This window comes from Ipomoea nil, unplaced genomic scaffold (genome assembly GCF_001879475.1).
Source record: "Ipomoea nil cultivar Tokyo-kokei standard unplaced genomic scaffold, Asagao_1.1 scaffold0418, whole genome shotgun sequence".
NCBI classification, from domain to species: Eukaryota; Viridiplantae; Streptophyta; class Magnoliopsida; order Solanales; family Convolvulaceae; genus Ipomoea; species Ipomoea nil.
Window position 1 is genome coordinate 2,418,902 of NW_017616846.1, and position 21,864 is coordinate 2,440,765.

Here is a 21,864-nt window from a genome sequence, read left to right on the forward strand (position 1 = left end):
TTTTCGAAGTGATGGTTAATATTTGATCGATCGGATTTAGAAAAAAAATCATAAATAGTAATATGATTCCCTCTAATTCCCTTTTAAGATAAAAGTTATGAGAACAAAAAAGAAAAAAAATCACCAATTTTTTTTTTTTTTGCTATATGATGTTGTAATAAAAAATTTCTTTATTCATTTGTTATCATGAATTGTCCAACATAATATTGTGTTAAAAACTAAATTTACTTACTAATCAAATACGAATAAATATTAAAATTTTATATTGTGAAGAATTTTGATAAAAAAACTTGTGACCTCAGAAGTTTGGACATTTTTTTTTATATATATATGAAATAGACATTTTTAGTGTTATAGTATGTTTAAAATAGTTTAATAATGTATAAAATATGAAAATTGATAGAATATGGGGAGTAAAATTGGTATATTGAGGGAATAAGAAATAGGGAATTTGCTAAATTGGAAAAATAGATACTCCATAGTTGCTCATATAAGAAACTCAGTTAGTACTTACGTTTTACTGCAAAGTTATATCTAATGTAATACGGAGTAGATTTTTAGTTAAAGGTTATAATGTTATCGTCATTTATCTCTCTACGATTTTGTCAGATCAAGACGTAAAATTTTTAAATTGATAATTTATTTTTGTTAGACCACGAAGTATTCTGAATAGACACTAACTTTAAGAGGCACTTTCTCGTACTATACTCAAACTAATTCTCATTTGTATTGAACCGTTGTATAAATCATAGTTTTGTGAGTTAAGGAAAATATATTATTCCAAAGGCTGAACCCCAACCATAAGGGCCCCACACCCCGACCCGACAAAACATTTGGGAGGATGTAAATCATGGTAACTCAACTGAACATGAGTCACAGAGACTGGACCGTGCTCACTGCACACAAAGAACCCCCTCACTTTGAGAGATTGTTCCCACACTGTCACTGGTGAGACTCGATCCTCTTCGTAGTTAAAGAAAATATATTGATTGAGTGGGTAGTAAAATTAGGGGGTGAAAGGTGAGAGTCACGTCCAGAGATGTAATTACGGAAGCGTGTGAGTGATAAACACTTTAAATTGCGATTGAGAGAGAGAGAGAGAGAGGAGAGAGAAAGAAAACCCCAGAGAGAGAAAGATCAGAGAGGAGTGTGCTGCTGCTTATCCTGCTGTTTCTTCTGTTGCTTTTAGGCCATGGCGGCGTGGCAGAGCTCTAATTCTACACTACTAACTTCTACTGTCTCTTAAATGCTCCCCATCACCCCCAAAATCTCTCTCTCTCTAAAAAGTCTTCTCATCTCACTTTGTTCTGTCCAAGAAAAAAGCTGCAATTTTCATTTCTTCTGCAGATTCAATCACTCCCCCCAGGCCCCAGGCCACATAGATAGATAGATAGAAACAAATTTTGCTTTTTTTTTTTTTTTTTTGGGTTTAATGATTGTGTTGTGTTTTTGTGACTGTAACCCCGAATTTACGACAAGATCGATCAAGAAAACCCTTTAGAGTTTAGAGCAGCTTGAGGTGTCAGCGTATTAAAATGGCGGGTTTCTTTTCCCTGGGCGGCGGAGGAGGAAGAGGAGGCGCCACCACTAACACCCAGGACCACCACCGGGAAAGCAGCAGCCAGCCCAACGAAATCAACCCGGAAAGTTGGTTTCTTTACCGGAATGACCAGGAAATGGCGCCGGCGGGGTACAAAGGATTCGAGCTGTGGCAAGATCAACCCGCGGCGGCGCACCAAATTCGCCACCACCAAATCAACCCATTGCAAGATCTTTACTCCTCCGCCGTGGGTCTGGGCGTGGGGCCGAGCCGCACCGCCGCCGCCGCCGGGATCGACGAGCATTCCCGGTCCGCCGCGTTCGTCACCATGATGCGCAGCGGCGTCGGGTCCACCGGCGGCGGGATTAGCTGCCAGGACTGCGGCAACCAAGCCAAGAAAGACTGCTCCCACATGCGGTGTAGGACTTGCTGTAAGAGCCGCGGGTTTCAGTGCCAAACGCACGTCAAGAGCACCTGGGTTCCGGCGGCGAAACGCCGTGAAAGGCAGTCTCAGCTCGCCGCTTTACAACAACACCAAGAAAACGCTAATAATAATCAGCAAAGCCTTCAGCTTCGTAGTAGCAGCAGCAGAGAATTAACCCCCAAAAGACACAGAGAAGATCCATCCGCTAATAATTCCTCTCTTGCTCGTTTGCCCACCACCGGAACCCCACCGGCCGGTAATTTCTTCACTAATCATAAATTCTGCAAATTTTTTTAACCCCCCAATCTTAAATCCAAGATTATTACGTACGTGATCAGATTTGATTATTTGAACTTAACCCTTTACACTCAATAATAAATAGTAAAACCCATCAAGCTTTACTTTTTATGGTTTCCTTTCACCGTCTTCTTCGTCGTCTCTCTCTCTCTATCTTATCAGTCAAATTAAGGAAAGCGGTGATTTTTATTGTCTGGGCAATGTTGAAATCTGAAATGGGGTGTGGGTTTTAGTATTTTTACATTTTCTTCTTTGTTTTTGATGTTTAGGGTTAGAAGTGGGGAATTTTCCGGCGAAAGTGAGCCTCACGGCGGCGTTCCAGTGCGTGCGGATGAGGTCGGTGGACGACGGGGACGATCAGTACGCGTACCAAGCGGCGGTGAATATCGGCGGCCACGTGTTCAAGGGAATTCTGTACGACGAAGGGCCGGAGAGCCAGTACTTGACGGCGGGGGAGAGCTCGTCTGGCGGCGGCAGCGCCGCCGCCGAACACAATTTACTCCCTAGCACCGCCGCAACGTCGACTGCGGCCGCGGCGCCGGCGAGTGATCATCAAGGATCCGGTTATGTGGACCCCTCCTCTATATATCCTGCTCCGCTCAGCACATTCATGGCTGGTACGTTCTTCCCACCTCCTGCAAGATCTTAGATCAGAGCTCCGATCCCCCAACATCATTATTCAGAAAAACAAAAACATTAAAAAAAAAAAAGAAATTATATTTAGGATTCGACAAAAAAGGAGAAAAACGCGGGTACTATGTCTGGTTTATTTTCCACTTCAAATTTCTATGACAAGTTGAATTTTTGTTTCATATAAATATATATAATATAATTACTCTTTTGAATTCAAATCATTATATTTTTATTCCCCGAACCGTTTAAATCTGTTAAATTCTTGCCCTGTTTACTCAAGATTCATGTAGTTTAATTTCGCCGTCGTATCTTATCTGTTATGCTTCTAATTTCTATTATATTATATTCCATTAAAAAAAAAAAAAGAGATTATATATTTATCATGCACAAATGTTGTTGAATGAATTTGTGTGTTTGTTTTGGTGCAATTTAATTAAGGTGGTTGCTTCTTTCATACGATTGAGTGTTCATAGTCTTCTTGAGTTGAATTTCATTAGCACATTTTCTGGCTGGTTTTTGGACTCTTCAAAAAATGTGTTTTTTGTTTTTTTAATTTTCAAATATTTGTTTTGTTATTACGCGTATTCTTTTCTTGTTTGTTTGAATTTTGGGGGAACTCCCAAGCTGTTGCTTAGCCCGTTGGACAATATATATTTCTCCTCATCTATCACAAAACATCTTTTCTTCCCACATTCCATGCAATATAATTGCCATCACCTTTCAAAACCATTTCTCTCTCTTTGTCATATATATATATATATATATATATATATATATATATATATATATATATATATATAACGAATCGTCAATAATTTTCCTATTCTCGATATGATGTTTGATATAAGTTTAAAAATTTATGTAACGGGCATTTTTGTCCATACTCAGTATAAAAGTGTTAACATGAAAGATGACTCATCTTCTGATCTTTTTCTAACTATTATTTACTAACTAAACAATTCCGTTTTTCATTATCATAATGAAAAATGAAAGGTATGTTGTAATGAGTTAACTATATGTGTATATATAGCAAAAAAAAAAAAGAGGCTTCATAGTGGCTCGAGTTGCATGGGGGAAAGATGGATGTGTGCAAAACAATATTATTCACAAGTATGATGCATGTGGAGGGGAGGAGGGGTGGGGGGGGGGTGTATGTGTATATATATACATATATATACAAATGATCGTTTTCATTGGTTGACGTATGATTAAATGCAGGTAGTGACAGGTATGATTAGCAAAAATTGATGTGCAAAAGAACATTATTACATGCTTCCACACACATCATGATTCATCTGTTTTGTAGTGTGGTGTGTGGCAATTTTAGTAACTGTGGAGAATGGAATTCTGAGAAATCTGAGAATGAAGTTTAGATTCCTTTGCCATTCTTTAGTTTCAGACAAATATACATGCATGTTACTTTCTGATTTTTTTTTTTTTTTGTCTTTTTTTTTTCTGCATTATATATTATATATATTCATCAAATTCAATTCTGCATGCAACGTAACTCATCAGAACAATTTTACTTCTCCGATCCTTTCTTTGTCCTAGCTACCTACCAACCTACTAATTCCAATGAGAACTCGATTATATTCCTGTGAGAACTTACGAACTTGTACATAAATGCACACAAACGTCTCTATAAACATACACAGTTTCAGATTCCAATGCACAATGCACACAATTAGTTTGTGTATATTTTTGTAGATGATTTTGTGCATTCATTTTAGTTCATAGATTTTCACGGAATGAAGGTTCTCATTTGATCATTAATCTATATATATAAGACTTGAATTCATAATCATGTAATTAAATACATGTTCTTATGTATAAATATACTTGTAAATCATACACATGCTTTGAAAAGTCGGGGGTGAAACTTTTGAAGTTATAGATTGATATCACATGATCATATGTGTGTGTATATTTGATGGAATTACCTTTCCATAAATAAATAAACATGAATAATTTATTTCAGATCACACTTGTTTTTTAAAGTTGGCTACGATTTTCTTGTTTTTTTGTTTTTTTTTTTTTTTTTTAAGCTTATAAAGTTGAAACTTGTATTACTTATGTTTTTTTGAATATATATATATATATATATATATATATATATATATATATATATATATATATATAGTAATAATCAAATGAGACCACCTATTCCTGTGAGTACCGTGTCACCCTTCTAAAATGCACAAAAGTTTTTACATGAATGCCCAGAGATTTGATTATGTGTAACTCGCCAAACATGAATGCATACAAGCTACTAGGCCATGTGTGAGGATTACCTCACTGGTTCAGTAGGCAGTATTTGTAAGAAGAGACCAAGGTTTAAACCTCTGCAGTGTGGAGATTTTTTTCAAAGTGGGCAGATCTTTTGTGCACACCAATATTTGGCCATGTCAATTGAGCCACTGTGACCGACATTTATAAAGGGTCTCATAGAACAATTGTACTGCCTTAATTGTTTTAATTATTGCTTGTGCCTGCCTTAATTGTTATGATTGTGATGTTGAGTATTTGAGTTACTTGTGTGTGTTATGATTGTGATGTTGAAGTGGAAATATATGATATTAGTGTAGTATAATCGAACACTATCAACATGCATCTGCATAAAAAATGAAGTTTTGTATTATTACCTGAATACATACATATTTTCCGGCATTATAGTACGAGTAGTGCCCACTTTTACAATCTTATGTTAATATTCTATCTACCTCATTTAAATGTTTTGCTTACTATTTGTTGTTCAAACTAACTTCTTTTTTTTTAGTGTTTAATTTTTTTTTTTTTTTGTGTTTAATACTCAGTAGTATTTTTTTAATGTAATTTTAAAATATTTAAATTTTATAAATTAATATTAAATTTAGTATTATAAAAAATTAAATTAAAAATAAATCTAATCAAGTCTCATTATCCTAACCCGACATATAAATTACAATAGAAAGAGTATTTAATTAATCACTCCCAAACACATACTTCAATCTATCCGTATATATCCAAAATAGGGAAAATCTTTGAATATAGGTTATAATAAAAGAAGAAAAGGAAGAGGAATTATAATAATGAAAAACCTTTAAAAACTGACAGAAATGTAGGAGTGATCTTATCAGACCATACATGAAATGACTGGTTGATGTTACATCCAATCCATTTAGGGGAGAATACTATGCTAATTTTCCTTTTGCTCTGTGCCATATACTGTTCAACAAATAGTGACCCTATTTTATAGGACACACAAAATATTAGAGTAATAATTACAACAATTTTTTTTTTCACTTTATAATAGGTTGGAGGTTCCCTAACCCAAAGTTCAGTCACACTAACATACATGTAATTTTAAATTAAAAATGTTAAAATTTGAATTTTCAATATATCCATGTATTTTTAAATTAAAACGTAAGTTATCACTTTAATTTTCAATTTATTTAAATAAATCAAGAAATAATTGATGAAACTCCTCAACCTTAAAAGTTAGGTATATGATTCATGTAGATTATTATGATTGTATGTGATTAAACTAAGTACAACTTAATAATTACATAACTAATATATGAAGTTTATATACTCATTAATAGTAAATACATTATCAATCTCTTAAATGACTTATAACTTATTAGTAGTTTAAAATAAACTATAAGTTTGGCCAAACAGAGTTATATAAACCGAGTATAAAACTAACTAGCTAATAAATTAATGTTATTTTACATTCCCCATGATTTTATCTCCTAATGTTAAAATCCCAAACTATTTATTACACAATTTCTCTAGTATGCATAATAAAATTGAAGAAAAAGATTAGTTATACAATCAAGGGGAGTACTTCGATCAACTGATCATTGTGAAATTGACACTTTAAAACAAGAAAGCAATCATAAGGATGAGATCAAACAAATAAGTTAAAGTTTTTGTTAAGTAAAGTTGGTTACACATCTGATCTTCTGATCTAGGTTTTGCTATACCACTTTCTCTTTTTTTATTTTTTTTTCTTTTTAATTTTGGGAGGCAATTTTACTTTATATAACATTGGGTTAAGTGTATATGTACACACTTTTAAGATGAAACCTTTTTGTTGCTTTGTTGTCTTGTCTTCAAACTTTCTTATACGACGTTTGTATCTAATTTGTCTTTAATATGATTTTATTATTAAATGTTTCATACTTCACGCTATGTTTTTTGTTGTTTACTTTATAAAGGTTGCATTTATATAAATAAATAAATAAATAATACCTTATCTGTCTCATTTTACAACTAAATAAATTCTTTTTTTTTTACTTTAACACTTAATTATTTAAAATAACTTCATTATAACATTATTAATTGAATCAGATACATAAAAAGTTAATTAGATACATAAAAAGGGAAAAGGGATATGATGTATGTCTCTCAAGTCTCAACAGACGTCAGTCTGGGTTTTGTTTGGTGGCAAAACACACACATATATGTCATATGTGCAGCCGAAAGTTAGATGAGCCAAGACAAAAAATAAAAATAAAAAAATAAAAATAAAAATAATAAGAATTCTTTGGCATTTCCAATGCAGTAGCTGACAGTATTCCAAGTTTATTTACTTTATACCTCATAAAATTAAATAAAAAGGAAAATGGTTATTAAATAAATAAAATGATCCAATCCATGATGGGAGAATCTCATATTTTCATGCCCAAAAATTGTCTCCACTTTCCCTACATCCAAGATTTCCTCGAGCTACCAAAAACTACCCAATCTTCCATCTTCAATTCTCTAAAAAAAGCTTTAATTAATTTCATGGTTTACCAGGAATGGAATGGAATGATGATTTCAGCATCTCAATAACCATCAGGTTTCATGTTTCAGTTTAATATAATAATTTACTGTGTGCTTTCTTTAATTTCTGCCTTTAATTTCTTGGAAAGAATGTTAGTTGTATGTTTATGTGCAGTTATTCATTTTTTTTTTTTTAGAACAATACATTGTAGTAGGTTGTGTTTTGCTTGCCCTAGTTTGCTCTCCCTAGGCCTAGGGTTTAATTTATTAAACCCTTATTTAACCATTAATGTTAGAGACTACGACACGTTTACTTTTTGAAAAGCGTTATAAATCCTAAATTCATAAATTTATGTAGCAAAGTGTGAAGGGGACATAACTGTACGAAATAAGAGCGAGTAACACTATATATATACTTTCATTTTTATTGCCTATTTACTTGTCATGCTTGATTGATTAAAAAAAAAATCTTAATTATTAGCATAATCCTTCAACTTATAGCTGGTGTCTCAGACCAGGAAATTATTGTCTGTACCATTAAAAAGTACATTATTTGTATACTAAGTGTACATTATACAAAAATAATGTACTTTCAGTACTCAAATAATATACTTTTCATGAATATAAGGTACATTTTTAATATACTAAAAATACATTACTTGATAGTATACAAAATAATACACTTTCAGCACTCAAATATTGTACTTATTATTTATAATCCACATAGCTGTGTAGATCATGGTTCACACAATAATGATTGTCTCAAAATTGGTTAGACTATTGACATAGTAATCATAAGTTTACAAGTTTAACTCCTGGCCGGTCAACTATGGACAACATAAGTTGGTTTACTCCTTGTGATCTCTTGTCGGTTAGGGTCACAATATAGGATTTACTCCATGCACATTATTGGATAGTGGCCCTAAAAAAAAAAAGTTGATGTTGATTGATTTTTTTTATTAATGTTTTTCCTTTTACTTTATTTATTTCTTTCGGAATTGAACTATTATACAATCTTAATTTGTGACGTTTAAATTTGTTGACAATTTTTGCTTCATCCAAGGTCAAGTATGAGACTTGACTTAAAGAAAAGTAAAGTAGTGTTTCAATTCCTCTTAAACCACAATCTTTTTAATGTGGTCAGTGTCTAATCCCTTGTACTTGGTCTACTTTAATTTGGTTGATATTGTGGTGTTTGATCTACTTGTAAAGATTGGACTACCTCCTTTCAAAATAAATTCTTTTGTAATGTAAATTAAATCCAATTAAGTTCAAAATTTTGCCAATCACCTTGTGATCTAGTGGCACAAAGTGACTATCTCAAATGAAAGGTAATGGATCGATCTCCAATACTACATTGTAATAGAGTCAGTAGTAAAAAAAAAGTTCATAATTTTATTTAATATTGTGTTAAACTATATATACATTTCTCAAAAAAGAAATCCTTTTTCTTTGACTGTTATTGTCGTTAGCTTGCCCTTGTCTCCAAGAGAATCAAATTATTAAAGTGCCTCCGTACACCAAAATGATTGTTTTTGCTTTAATTACCCACTAAGAATTTTGTGAATGGTCGAGCTAAATAATGAAAGCCTAATTACTAGATTCTACTCTCTTAAGTACTATTCATTAGTATTCAATTAACAACCAATCAATCAATCAATCAACAAATTAAAGTTAATTAATCCCACACAAACCATACAAAACTTGGGCGCACTTACCAGTCGTTGACCTAAACACCCCCCTGCCTAGCACTTCTGAATCTGCGAGTCGACTGAACTCACTTTTAGCGACGAAATGTTCACTTATTGCGACGATTTTTCTTTTCTTTTTCCTTTTCTAGAATGCATGCAATGAAATCATCTCTCTTTCTCTCTCTCTCATGTATACACACTCGCAGAGGAGCGATATAAACTGTGGGTATATATACAACAAGAATTCTTTTAGCTCAAGATTAGGGTTTGTAGAATAATTTGTTTTTTATAAGGAGGGAGGCTATGGGTATGTAGGGGTAGATCGAGGGAGTAGGGTTAGGGTTATGATTGAAGATGAAACAAAGCTAATTAATAGGAATCTGCTCTGCTGTATACTTTGATGCAATCCAGACATGTCTGTATATATATGTAAATTTAAATCTGCAGAAATATGTTATTAACTAGTCATATATATAATCAAAAAAATAATAATTTTTGGCTTATATAAATCAAGATTTAATGTCATATATATAGTTACAGGCAGGAACAAAAAAAGGCAGTAGAATTGAAGAATACAGAGATAGATCCAGCATTGTAAGCTAGAGAGATAGCTAGATTTCTAAATGGATATTTCTAATTTGAAACAAATTTGGAAGAGAGAGAGAGAGAGGGGTTGTCTTGTTGTTGGAGTTTGGGCGAGCATGGCATAGGTCACTAAGGTGGGGTTGTTTTGTTGTTTTGTTTGGTGTGTGTGTTCTTTCATAATCATATATATATAATCTATATAGCTTCGCAATGCTAACAATTTCAATTCTATGCATTTTCTGCTTTTTGGGATTCCTTGTACGATTTCAAACCATGGCATTATAATCTATCAAAAATCTTGTCCATCTATCTGTCAAACCTACAAAAGAACAAAAAACAAGAAATAAAAAACAAAAAAAGCTAAGCAAAATGACGACTGGTCTGGGATATATATCACATATTGAGAGGAGCTGATCGGAGTGTAAAATTAAGATTAGCAGACTGCAGACTGGAGGTTAGCTTGGGGACCATCCGCCCAGGCCACCTCAGGTTAGCTTCAGCCAATTTCAATGGATTATCATTACTCAATGGCTCCACACGCCAGCCCGACACAGTAACTCAATGACTCAGCAGACAAATTTAAATACTGATGCGCTGTGCATAATCCCCACACTACCGGGATCGAATTTCAAATCTTAGTCTCTTACTCAAAATACTGTCTGTCTATCTATTGAATCAGTGAATTAAACCTGTACAGGATACAATTCCTATACCTCTTAAAATAATAAGGTGCTTAAACCTACTGAGCCACCTTAACCTAACTTTAATATATAATAATATATTATCTAATTCTATTAAAACATTTACTAATATATACATATATATATATATATATATATATATGATAGGGTGGGGAGGGGGGCAACTGCCCCACTGCCCGTAGTCAAAGTGGATTTAAATTTTTCTAGTTAAGATTATGAATTTGATATATTATACATTCAAAGATATTGGAAGAATGAAAAATTGATTAGTCTTAAGTTGAATTTGTTCAATTTTGTTGGGCGGAGGTCAGTAAAGGTCAAGTCTAGCAGTTGGTGGCTAGGGGAATTGTTAGGCGGAGGTCCATGAAGGGTCAAGTCGAACACCCTGCCGGTATATAAAGAAATAAAATTACACCTTCGTCGTGAGCTATAACTTTTGACATAGTGATCTGATAACTACTTGATGTTAAAAAGTTTAATATATATATATATATATATATATATATATATATATATAAAACTTATCAAGCTAGTTGGACTGTAGTATATTCTTATCACAAATCCCCATACTTAATTCCTGTGATATGAAAATGGTTAGCACAAGGACATAGGGTAATGACATTATATTTGCTGTGATATATTCGCAGCATAACTGCAGTCATTTACTCATACAAAAATGTTATATGATCAGTTAAGGAACGGTAATGACATCATATTTGCTGACGTGGACTTCTTTCTTGCCTCTTGACTGTTCAAATGGCGTTGAGCAACACATGGCAAAACTCATGCGTTGTAATTCTTGATGTTATAAATAGTCTCCATGAAGTTAGCTAGTTCATACAAGTTATTTTGCGGTGCTAAAGGCTTTGTGGTCAACTGGTATAGTTGTGACCCCTTACCTAAGAGGTCTCAGGTTTGAATTCTCAAAGAAAGTATATGTATGAACCAATATATACTACATTATAATAATTTTCTTGAGCACAAATTTTAAACTATTCACAATAATTTTTAATATCATCAACCGTCTCCATGAAGCTAGCTAGTACCTCTTTTAAATTACTTTGTGGTTGCTCATTAATAGTCATTGATGAAGTATCCATTAGATAATCTCAAGAGGAATCATGATAGTAGGAGTATTGAGGGTAGACTGGTGAGTGAAAATAGTTGGTATATGTATGTGTGTGTGTGTATTGTAGTGGATTTTGGTGTAGAGGATCGTCTTAGCTTCTTATTCACTTAAATCACCTTAATTGGACTTCGTATGAAAGAGATACGGCCAAAATATTACCAGCATGTTGCAAGACTTTGTCTCTGAGTATGTCAAAATTTGTCCATTGTTTTTACCTTGTTTTATTCTTAATCTCATAAAACTATGAACATGAAAGTCGTAGATGATTGTCTTAGGTTTCCATAGACACTTGAACCATCTTAATTGAGTTTCATATGAGAAATATATAACCAAGATACTCTCAGAATGTCACAAATTACATATTTTATCATGTTTGCTTAGAAATCCTAAAAATCAAATATTAATAAATTAAGCATCATGCATCATCAAACTAAATAAAATAGAAGAAAAATCATCATATATATATATGGTATTTGAATTAATTTAACTTTAATTAAGCACTTATCAATCGTCAAAAAGAATAGAGTAAAAGGTCGGAAGAAGTGACCTTGAAGATGAGAAGATCATAACGCATGAAGCTAGCTTAGAACTTTTTTTTAGTTTGGAGTACCAATGTCATAGGGCTATAAGGCTATTCATCCCTTATTTGTAAAGCTATAAGCCCAATTTATTCCCAATTCTATTTGTAATTCTTATAAACAAACAAAAGCAAAATTTAAAAGGTTCCAAAATGTCACATTGTCACATCGGCAAATCAACTTTACTATGACGCAGTGTTTTGCAACAAATTCAGATTATTCGCCCTTTGCATTAGCAGTTTCATTGGGAGACAAACATCACAAAATATTCTCACTTTAAAGCACGTTTATTCTCCCCAGGGCCCTTTTTTGGTAACAATATTTTGCTTTTCCTTTTTTCTAGCCAATATTGGGTAGTCCTTGGAAGGAGAAGAATGTGTGCTTTTTTCTTTTTTTTTTTTTTTTTTGCCTCACAAGTTATTATCATTCATGCATTCCATGTTGAATTGCCCAAAATTCAATGCATACATAATATATACCGTTAATGTTAAGGGTACAATACACAATACCTACATGGTTCACTCAAAATCCATTAATCCTGTCTAGTTTGCAAATTTTTGCCCTGTCAACCAAGTATGTTTTCACCTCGTTTTCTGTCCACTATATCTCACCTCATCTCATCATTCAGTAATCTCCACAGCATTTCTGCGGCTCGAGGGAAAAACATTTGCCTCTTGTAATGGTAAGCACAAACTTGTTCTTGTTAGAATTGACCAGATGAAGCTCGAGGTTTTCCCTTGATTGAGTTTAGATGTTGGGAGACAAATAGCACTCCCATTACAACAATAAGGCAACCAACCAATGTGCTGAAGAAGAGTGCACCGGGTTGTCTGGTCTGAACAAAGCCATAAACACCATTGGAAGTCAAAATGATGAGGTCGGTTAGCCCATCATTGGAAAAATCTTCAGTCACCAATGCATGCGTGGGAGGAGCAGGAAGTTCAATTGTTGCTAATATACTTCCTGCAGGAGATATGATTATGGCTTCTTGATCTCCTGCTGCAAGGATCAATTCTTGATTATCATGGACACGTAATGAAAATGCCTTCAGGGTAGGTACCACCATACCACCTTCCATCATTCCCGATGGAGATGGAAGGTTTGACCATGTTGCACCAGTCAATAGCTGCCAGTTCCAGATAGCATCGTGTCCATGCAAGCCAGGTGAATAAGATGTTACCTGCAAGCAAGGTGAATAACATGTCACATCCAAGCATTACTAATTAAAGGGCGAGAGGTTGATTGGCAGAGACTATACCTCGCCACGATTTGTTAAAAAGATCACATCTCCATGGCTTCCCTTGCGATGATGATGACCATCATTTCTTGGGATGAGAATGGGTGACGCAACCTCTAAGGAATTTGCATCAAAAGGTTGACCAAAGCCTCTAGTAAATTCCCCGTGCTGGAATAAGTTAAAAGGAGAGTGACGACATATAGTAGCATTAAAAAGTTGTTCTCGCACCGGTACACCAGATGTTGCAACAGCCCAACAGGGACGCAAGACTTCCATGGATCCACTGACAACTGTCTGTTCAATCCCATTCCCTCCTACAGCCTGGAAAAATTCAACATTTTAACGTTGCATGAACTCGATTTCAAGTCAGTTGCCAATATTTCATGCCAACCTCAGTGCATAAAAAGTCTGTTAATAGAAACTCTTCCTTCTGTATCAAGTATGAGGCAGGAAGTAAACTTAGAATAAGAGGCAGCCCCATCTCCTCTCAAGGATTATTTTCCTGGGATTTGAGGGGTTGGGGTACATCTTACTTCAGTTGATATTAGGATAGGGAAACTGAAATTTAAATGGCATATACAGATTAATGAAATTAAGCTAGAATTCAAATTTAAAAAGAAAAAAAAAAAATTGACTGTATTTTAGTTCACCTGGACATGATCCAAAACTCCATCTCCATTAATATCAGCATGTAGTCCACCTTCTTGAAGATGAAGCTGGTGGATTAGGTATTCACATCAGAAGAACTAAAATTGTCAGAACTTGGGGAATTTATATATGGCATGTCTCAGTAGTAAGAATATATAGATAAGTGACATGAAAATGAAGCTGATATGGCATCTGAAGTTAAATTGTGGAGAAGGCATAGAAAGACATATATCATATTACATTATATGAAAAACAAGAAATTGACAACTGTTTTTTAATATGGCATGCCAATATGTGTGCTATACACTTGAAAAAGGAAACTACAGTTAAGCATATTTGATGCTAAATAAAATGATTTATACAGCCCACCACAAGCATTGGTAAATACAGGGTTAATCATGCACTTTAAGGAGATCTCAAATATGCTAACTTGCTAAGGTATATTATATGATGAGCAATTAAACCAAATATATTTCCCATAGTTTTTTAAGCATACCTTACAAATGGTGCGACCAGATGCCAGATGAACAGCTTCAATCCCTTCCTTTTCGTGAGCAACAACAACATTAGGAACCCACCATAGTTGAGTATAATTTGTGATCGTGGGAATATAAGGCAAAGGCTACAAAAGAAATAAATATGATTATAGACATTAGCAAAGACCAACATGCATCAAAATAAGTTAACAATATTCCATTGTCAATGAGAAGATTGCAAGAGCAAACATCAATAGGGGTTGCAAAAACATTTAGCATCATAAATAATTCCAATCTTCCACATCAAAGTGAAGTATAATTATGATGGAGGGATGACAATTAAAAACCAATCGGCAGGCACCCACTCTCACCCAATATGCACAAGGTTTTTTCAAGGGTGGTGGGTGAGGATTGGGTGTGGATGTGAAAATCCCACTGAAATCCATTGCCAGCAGAGGGTGGGTGGGTTTTAAAGGCAGCACCCCATGTCCAGCCAAACCAACCACAGCATATTTGTTAATATTTCTATGTACATTCAAGAGTCAGGTTATATATTTTCTGCTTCCAGAACAAAGATTCAAGAAAAAAAGATGCACCACTAAAAGAATAAAAATAAATAAAAAAGGCTCACCTTCTTGATTTTTGAAGACTTCGCATATTTCACAGCATTCCCAATCGCATTTGAAATCCTTTTAGTAGTGTCCTTACCAGGAAGCTGGTTTTCTTCAGGCTTGTGGAGAGGGTAACTGGTGGAAGTCTTGCCAGGCATTTTCTTCAACGTTTTTCTTTTATGTCGTTTGAAGTGTGATAACTTTAATAAAGTGTCTTCTCGACGATCCTGGGTAAAAAAAATTGCACTCATGGATTAGAAGTTAGAACAAAATAAAAACGCCAAACATAAAAAAGAAAGAAATTAAGTGTCATACCCAGCGATGTGGCATTACTCCAAGAACGGATTCTCTGAATTCCCTACATTCAAACTGTGGTTCAAGAACCATTAAGTGACCTTCTGAGCAAAACTGCTAAATAATGACCTATTTACTTTTGAAAACTTGGGAAAATATTGTAATCTTACTCCATTCAAAAGACTACCAACTCAAGGCAATCAATGCAGTGAAATTGCTTACAAAGCAGGCAGTCAGGCAGATATAAAAACTGTTAAAATATTAGAAACCCCAGTATAACCCTAACTGCAATCTAGTCCAGTATGTAGGCCTATTATAATCCTATATAAGGATGTACATCGTTCACATAATATAGGAATTAGAAAATGCCCTAAACCATGCTTGAACATAATCCCAATAAGAGAATTTGTTAACACAGATTGTTTCATCAGGTAGAGTCAACTCTTTCATATCTTATCAATACAATTATTATTTTTGCTTCCTTTGATTACACACATATTTTGCTTCTAAGTAGCAGGTGGTAGCTATTTTCTATTGCTACGACTTTTTAACCATAAATTTCAACATGGTATCAGAGCACACGTCCTAGGCTTCTATTTTTTTTTTTTAATCAAAACAGTAACTTTTGCAACATGATTAGTGCTTGGTGTGGCTGATTTTCTGGTTTCAAAATTCAACACTTCTTTGGTGGTTGTTTGTTCAAACTAAAACCACCCTCAAACTTGGAACCTTGCGACAACCCAATGCCAAGAGTGCAACAACCGAAGCACCAACCATGTGCCTTCACACACTGCTACGCCAAGAGATTGCATCTTTTGATTCACTCAAATCTCCTTTTTTGGCGGGCATCTATCCACACCACCCACACTGCCATACTAAAAGATTCCTCTGGCAACCTTATTCGAAAATTTTGGTTGTCACCCACATAGATGCATTGGCGAGCCTTTCTAACAGACCAGCACATGACACCGCCTCCAATTGCCTTTTCCAATGAAATTTTCTAGAAACCTTTTTTGCCATTGTTCAATACTATGGGTGAAATTTGAAGGCTTCTCAATTGAAATTTGTCTTAGAGTGCTTCTGTTGCCATGTTGTATGAGGTTATTAGTGTCGGTTCCATCTCTTGGTGCTTTCATCTTCATTCCTGAGGGACATGCATAATGCTTTCCAAAGCCATTCACATTTGATACAATTATCCTCTAGCCATATCTAACATTCTTTTGTATGCCCGAGTAAGGTGGAATGTTTCTTAATTCAAGCCTGGAGCTTATAGATATTCCACTTGAGAGGGAGTGTTGAAATATAGAATGTAAATACCCTAGTGTAGCCCTAGTTGTAACCTAACCCACTATATTCCTATATAAGTATGTGTATCCTCCTTAGAATGTAGGAATTATGTAAATGAAGAATTAAAAAAGGTTCATGCAAGCATGCTGATATATCAACTTCAAGTAAGTAAGCATAAGATATCAAGTTTAGCAAATGTTCTTTATGCCCTAAGAGGTTAATCAACTCCAACTCATAGGAAGATATTAACTGCCACTGCATTTTTTACTTCACCTAGAATTAGTAGGTAATTAAACTAATTAATGATGTCATTACTGTCATCAACTTAGTCACGTTCACTTTTGCCCCTTTCACTTTGAAGATTTAATGTTGGGTCTTGGCTAATAAACCAAAAGTGGAAAATACTATTCAGCTATTTAAAAACCGAGAGGAATTCATGGTTGATCAGAGAACACGAGAGATTTCAAAGTGGCAAATAATCAATTTTCACATGTTTGGGTATATAATAAGCCCAAAAGGCCAAGAACTTAATAGTTAGCAATGACCTCTTACCCACATCCCAACCAACTCCTTCCCAAGCCACTATTATTATTTGGACAGTCAAGCCACTACTGCTGGCATGCATTGGGCAAGAGAGGTCAAGGCAGATGCAAGACTTTCAATAAACCTCAAGCATCCAATGGAACGCATACATTGAAGTTTTTTTTTTTTTTTTTTTAATAAAACATAACCATTAAATGACCTTTTCCGATCCTCCATTAATATGCACTAAATACTTTTTAAAGGTGCAAGACCAAGTGTCATCCAAGAAATTATGCTGTGTAAAAAACATGATTCATCAATCTTATGACCAGTGGAAGTTCAATGATCTAGTTTCCATACCTCTCCAGGATGACGACTGTTCAAAGCATGAACATCCAACTTATAGTTGTGCTGTGGAATTATAAGAGATTCTTCTGATGAACGTGCTTGAATATTCTAGAAAATGATAAAAAGCCAAATCAGCGTAGAGAAGCAAAAGCACATGACAGCACTACCCTTTATGATAAAATGCGCATAGAATCATCAAGTAAAAGACAGCCAGGTATAAAACACAGTTGGGTCCGTTTGGAAAGCAGGAAAATGACTTCTGGAAAATGAGTCATTTTCCAGAAAACATTTTCCTTTCCAGTGTTTGGTTGCATTCTGAAAAACTGTCTTGGTGTGTTTGGTTCATTTTCTGGAAAATGAGTAGAATTGTATAATTAAACATTTTAATTATTCTATTTAGAATATTACAACATGTATAATAATATAATAAAAAATAACTAATAAGATATCAAAATAACTCACCAAAGTCTTGTAATTCAAAACAACAACAACAACAACAACAATAATAAGTGGTATAGTAGTGGTGGTATGGTGGTGGTGGTGGTGGTGTAGTGGTAGTGGTGTTATTTGTTATATAATAATAATAATAATATAATAATAATAATAATAATAACAACTGGTGGTGGTGTAGTGGCGGCGGTAGTGGTGTGGTCTGGTGGTGGTGGTGATGGTGGTAGTGAGGTGGTGGTGGTGGTATGGTGTTGATGGTGATGGTAGTGGTAGTGGTATGGTGGTCGTGGTGGCGGCGATGGCAGTGGTATGGTGGTCGTGGTGGCGGCAATGGCGGTGGTATGGTGGTCGTGGTGGCGGCGATGGCGGTGGTGTTGGTGGTAGTGTGGTCTTTTACTGGTGGTGGTGGTGGTGGTGGTATGGTGTGATGTTGGTGTAAAAGTTGGAAAATGACTTCCCCCCAAAAAAAGGGAAGTCATTTTCCTCCAAAACGCCTATTTTCCAAAGTCAACGGAAAATGATTTCCGTTGACTTGATTTTCCAGGCACATCCAAACACTGGAAACCCAAAAACCAGGTTTCCAAACACACCCTAAATTCATTCTTTCTTTTACAAAAATGGAGGAAGGAATTTAAAGACAGTTACAAAAATGTCAAGTAATTACGGACATAGAAGGCCATCCACAAGACGAAAAAGTTGTCTCAGGTAATTGCACAGATAAAATTTCCATAGGGATCATAAAAATACCAGAGTATTTTTAACTCTTTCTACAATATTTATACTAATCACCTATAAATAGAAGATATATATATATAGAGAGAGAGAGAGAGAGAGGTGGGGGGGGGGGGGGGGAGAGAAAAAGAAAACGCATACAAAGAATTAACAAGAGCCATTTTGTAATTTTCAAGAGAAGAAAAAGGTATAAACGGAGCAGAAATTTTGACCTCTGACTTTCTGCTCCATCGAATTTCCCCGGTTCGACCAGCAAATGCATAAAATACAAAATGGCGCAAATCAACCGTCCCAGAATTCTCTGAAGTCTAAAACAAGAGATATCATTATTAGAGCTACTAATATCTGATTTGTACTTATTCCTACATTACTTGGTCAAAGGTCTATTCAGTAGCTGCAGAAGGTGTCCCAGTCCGTGTCAATAATAAATGCAGGACAATATACAAGCTAACGAAAAGCAATATAGACATAATACAAATTACTAACAGTGAAGAAAATAAATACTCACTTGGTTCTCGGCAGCACTCCTCCGGTGCTGCTCTGCAGTTTTCTCTGCTATTTCAATTTCTTCAAAAGGATCCATATGGATCTGGAAACATGTACCAACTTATCCCTTAAGATATATTCAGTGCCAAGAAATGATATTCTGACAAAGTAGTTCGTAAAAACATAATAGCATGGTTACAAGAAAGGATAAACAATATTACAAGTCATTTAGTTTTTTTTTTTTAAAATGTCAATATTATAAAAAAGATGAGATTAATAGAAACAGGAAAAAATAACTCACTAAAATGGCAAAAAAACATTATGAAATTTTTATATTACTAAAGAATACAGACAAAAAACACATACATGAGGTTGCATTTCCATTCTTCCACCAACAATCACCAACCCAGAATCTCCATGCCTTACAGTATAATTACTAATTGAGATTCCAATTTCTCTATGATGAGCATTATGTGGAAAATCCTCCTATAAAGAACAAGGAGAAAAGAAGAGATAACATTGTCCTGAAGTTATGGGCAGATAAATAAATATAACAAAAACAATAATAATAATAATAATAATAATAATAATAATAATAACAATAATAATAATAATTTTCTTTACAGAACAAGTCAGTTGAAGTTATAATAGGGTTAAATATTTAAAGCAGTATAAATATAAAAATAAAAATAAAAATAAAACACCTGAAGGTTCGTCTCCCATAGCTTTTTGAGGTTGTGATCAAAACACATTACAGACCAACCGGAGGTAACAACAACTAGCACCTCTTTCCTAGGTTCTCTGGGGTTGTAATTCCTATCTATAACACCTGTGGCCATTGCCACAGGGCGTCTTCCTGTTGTGATGCGAACTTTATCAGGCAAAAGGGACACCTCTGCAAGCACACGTGCTTGGCTAAATCCTTCATCCACTCGCCTAGCATGTGGCTCCAAAACCTACAATCATAATCATAAGTATGATAAGAACAAAAAACACAGAAAAATTTACAATACAAAGGGATCACACCTTTTATAATATTCCTTACACAAGAATAGCTTCTCCAGCTCAATTAAAATAATGTTAAATCAAGGAAAATAACAATGTACCACAAAGCCGAACTGAAATCAGTTTTATTGTTCAGGAAAAAAAAAAACAAAAAAGGCAGCATATCGTAGTAAGTGAAATGAAGATTGATTTAGATTAATTACCTGGATTTTGGCATCGTGTGTAGCAACAAGGACCTCTTTTCTGCCATCACCATTGAGATCAGCGACTATTGGCGGAGGAAGACGCTCGGCCTCGTATTTGATCGGATATTCGTCGGAGAGATGAAACCACGCCTCCCTGAATGAAAAATCGCCTTCATGCTAAGGCCGCACGGAACCAAAATAAAAAATAAAAAAAAGTCAGATTACATGAATTCCCAAATAATTGATTAATTATATACATGAAATCGAAACGAAATGAGACAAAGACCGGAATTGGAGGTCGGTGCTAGCTAGGGTTTATGAGGTTTTCCGAGAGTAGGGAAGTACCTGAAGAGAGAAGAAGATGGCGAAAGCAGAGAGCATAAGAATAGCTAGATCGCGCTTCCTCATCTTCAACTTCTTCGTTCACCCTAGTGTTAACTGTTCACAAGGTGAGCTTCGGTCGTCTTCGGCTTCAGGAGAAACCCAGAAACTGATGGGAGATCCCGGGTTGTAAGTTGTAACGCCTTAACCGCCCCGTGTCGTATACTCGTATATGGGTATCCTTTTTTTTTTCTTTTTTTTTTTTTTTTTAGTATAGTATCTGTTCCATATCTTTTATCTGTTTAAAGAATCAATATCCCATGAAAAAAATACGAACATAGATATACGCTGCTCTTCTTTTTCTTTTCTTTTTTGGTACAAATAAATGTTCAATATTAAAATTATAGTTATATTCAAAAATTAAATAATATATATATTTAAAAATTATAAAATTTATAATCATAGAATTCATAAAAAAAAATATAATAGATAATTTGAATAATAATTATTGTATAACTAATAATAGTTAAAGTAAAAGTAAGTAGTTTAGATATGGTAAATGATTGAATATAATTATAAAAACACTTAATATATACCAATGAAAGTTTAAGGGTGTATGGTTAATTTTATCGATAAAAATTATAGTACAATTAATTTTGTTCAATATATAAATTATATTACAGTATTTGTAATGCAATGTACAATTCAATATGAAAAAATACAAACATAAATTAAGGGTGATTCATTTCTATATATATATTTTTTAATTTGGATTTAGATAGATATAATAGAGCCTAAGGGAGGGTCTACGACTGGTAAAGGATAGGGGGTTCGGAAGATCATAATCGAGCTTGACTCTGAAGCTCTGGTGGCAGTCATGAACGAGGAAAACTCTAGCGATGAATGTACTTCATCCTTGCTAAAAAGATTGCAGG

The 21,864-nt window shown here is 34.4% G+C and overlaps 2 protein-coding genes across 2 annotated transcripts; one reads left to right on the top strand and one right to left on the bottom strand.

Annotated features, from left to right (window-relative positions):
* Positions 1–1,055: 1,055 nt before the first annotated feature.
* Positions 1,056–3,108, top strand: LOC109172504 (protein SHI RELATED SEQUENCE 1-like). Its single transcript, XM_019321658.1, has 2 exons — positions 1,056–2,220; positions 2,531–3,108. Exons 1-2 carry the CDS (start codon positions 1,536–1,538, stop codon positions 2,908–2,910), a joined length of 1,065 nt encoding a protein of 354 aa, XP_019177203.1. The 5' UTR covers positions 1,056–1,535; the 3' UTR covers positions 2,911–3,108.
* Positions 3,109–12,747: 9,639 nt separating this feature from the next.
* On the bottom strand, positions 12,748–21,142 carry LOC109172727. The gene is made up of 13 exons (XM_019321962.1): positions 20,954–21,142; positions 20,627–20,785; positions 20,123–20,374; positions 19,785–19,904; positions 19,441–19,521; positions 19,145–19,240; positions 17,763–17,858; positions 15,615–15,668; positions 15,320–15,526; positions 14,709–14,834; positions 14,215–14,280; positions 13,586–13,885; positions 12,748–13,507 (listed from the first exon to the last, which is right to left on the bottom strand). The coding sequence occupies exons 1-13, from the start codon at positions 21,014–21,016 to the stop codon at positions 13,031–13,033; spliced, it is 2,097 nt and encodes a 698-aa protein (XP_019177507.1). The 5' UTR covers positions 21,017–21,142; the 3' UTR covers positions 12,748–13,030.
* Between the last annotated feature and the right edge of the window lie 722 nt (positions 21,143–21,864).

Excerpts from the sequence above, each read along its gene's own strand:
- LOC109172504 (XM_019321658.1), top strand. The coding sequence starts at position 1,536 with ATGGCGGGTTTCTTTTCCCTGGGCGGCGGAGGAGGAAGAGGAGGCGCC. Across the intron at positions 2,221-2,530 it reads CACCGGAACCCCACCGGCCG|GGTTAGAAGTGGGGAATTTT; the intron begins GTAATTTCTTCA and ends TTTGATGTTTAG.
- LOC109172727 (XM_019321962.1), bottom strand. The coding sequence starts at position 21,016 with ATGAGGAAGCGCGATCTAGCTATTCTTATGCTCTCTGCTTTCGCCATC. Across the intron at positions 17,859-19,144 it reads GATGGAGCAGAAAGTCAGAG|AATATTCAAGCACGTTCATC; the intron begins GTCAAAATTTCT and ends ATCATTTTCTAG. Across the intron at positions 13,508-13,585 it reads TTTTAACAAATCGTGGCGAG|GTAACATCTTATTCACCTGG; the intron begins GTATAGTCTCTG and ends CCTTGCTTGCAG.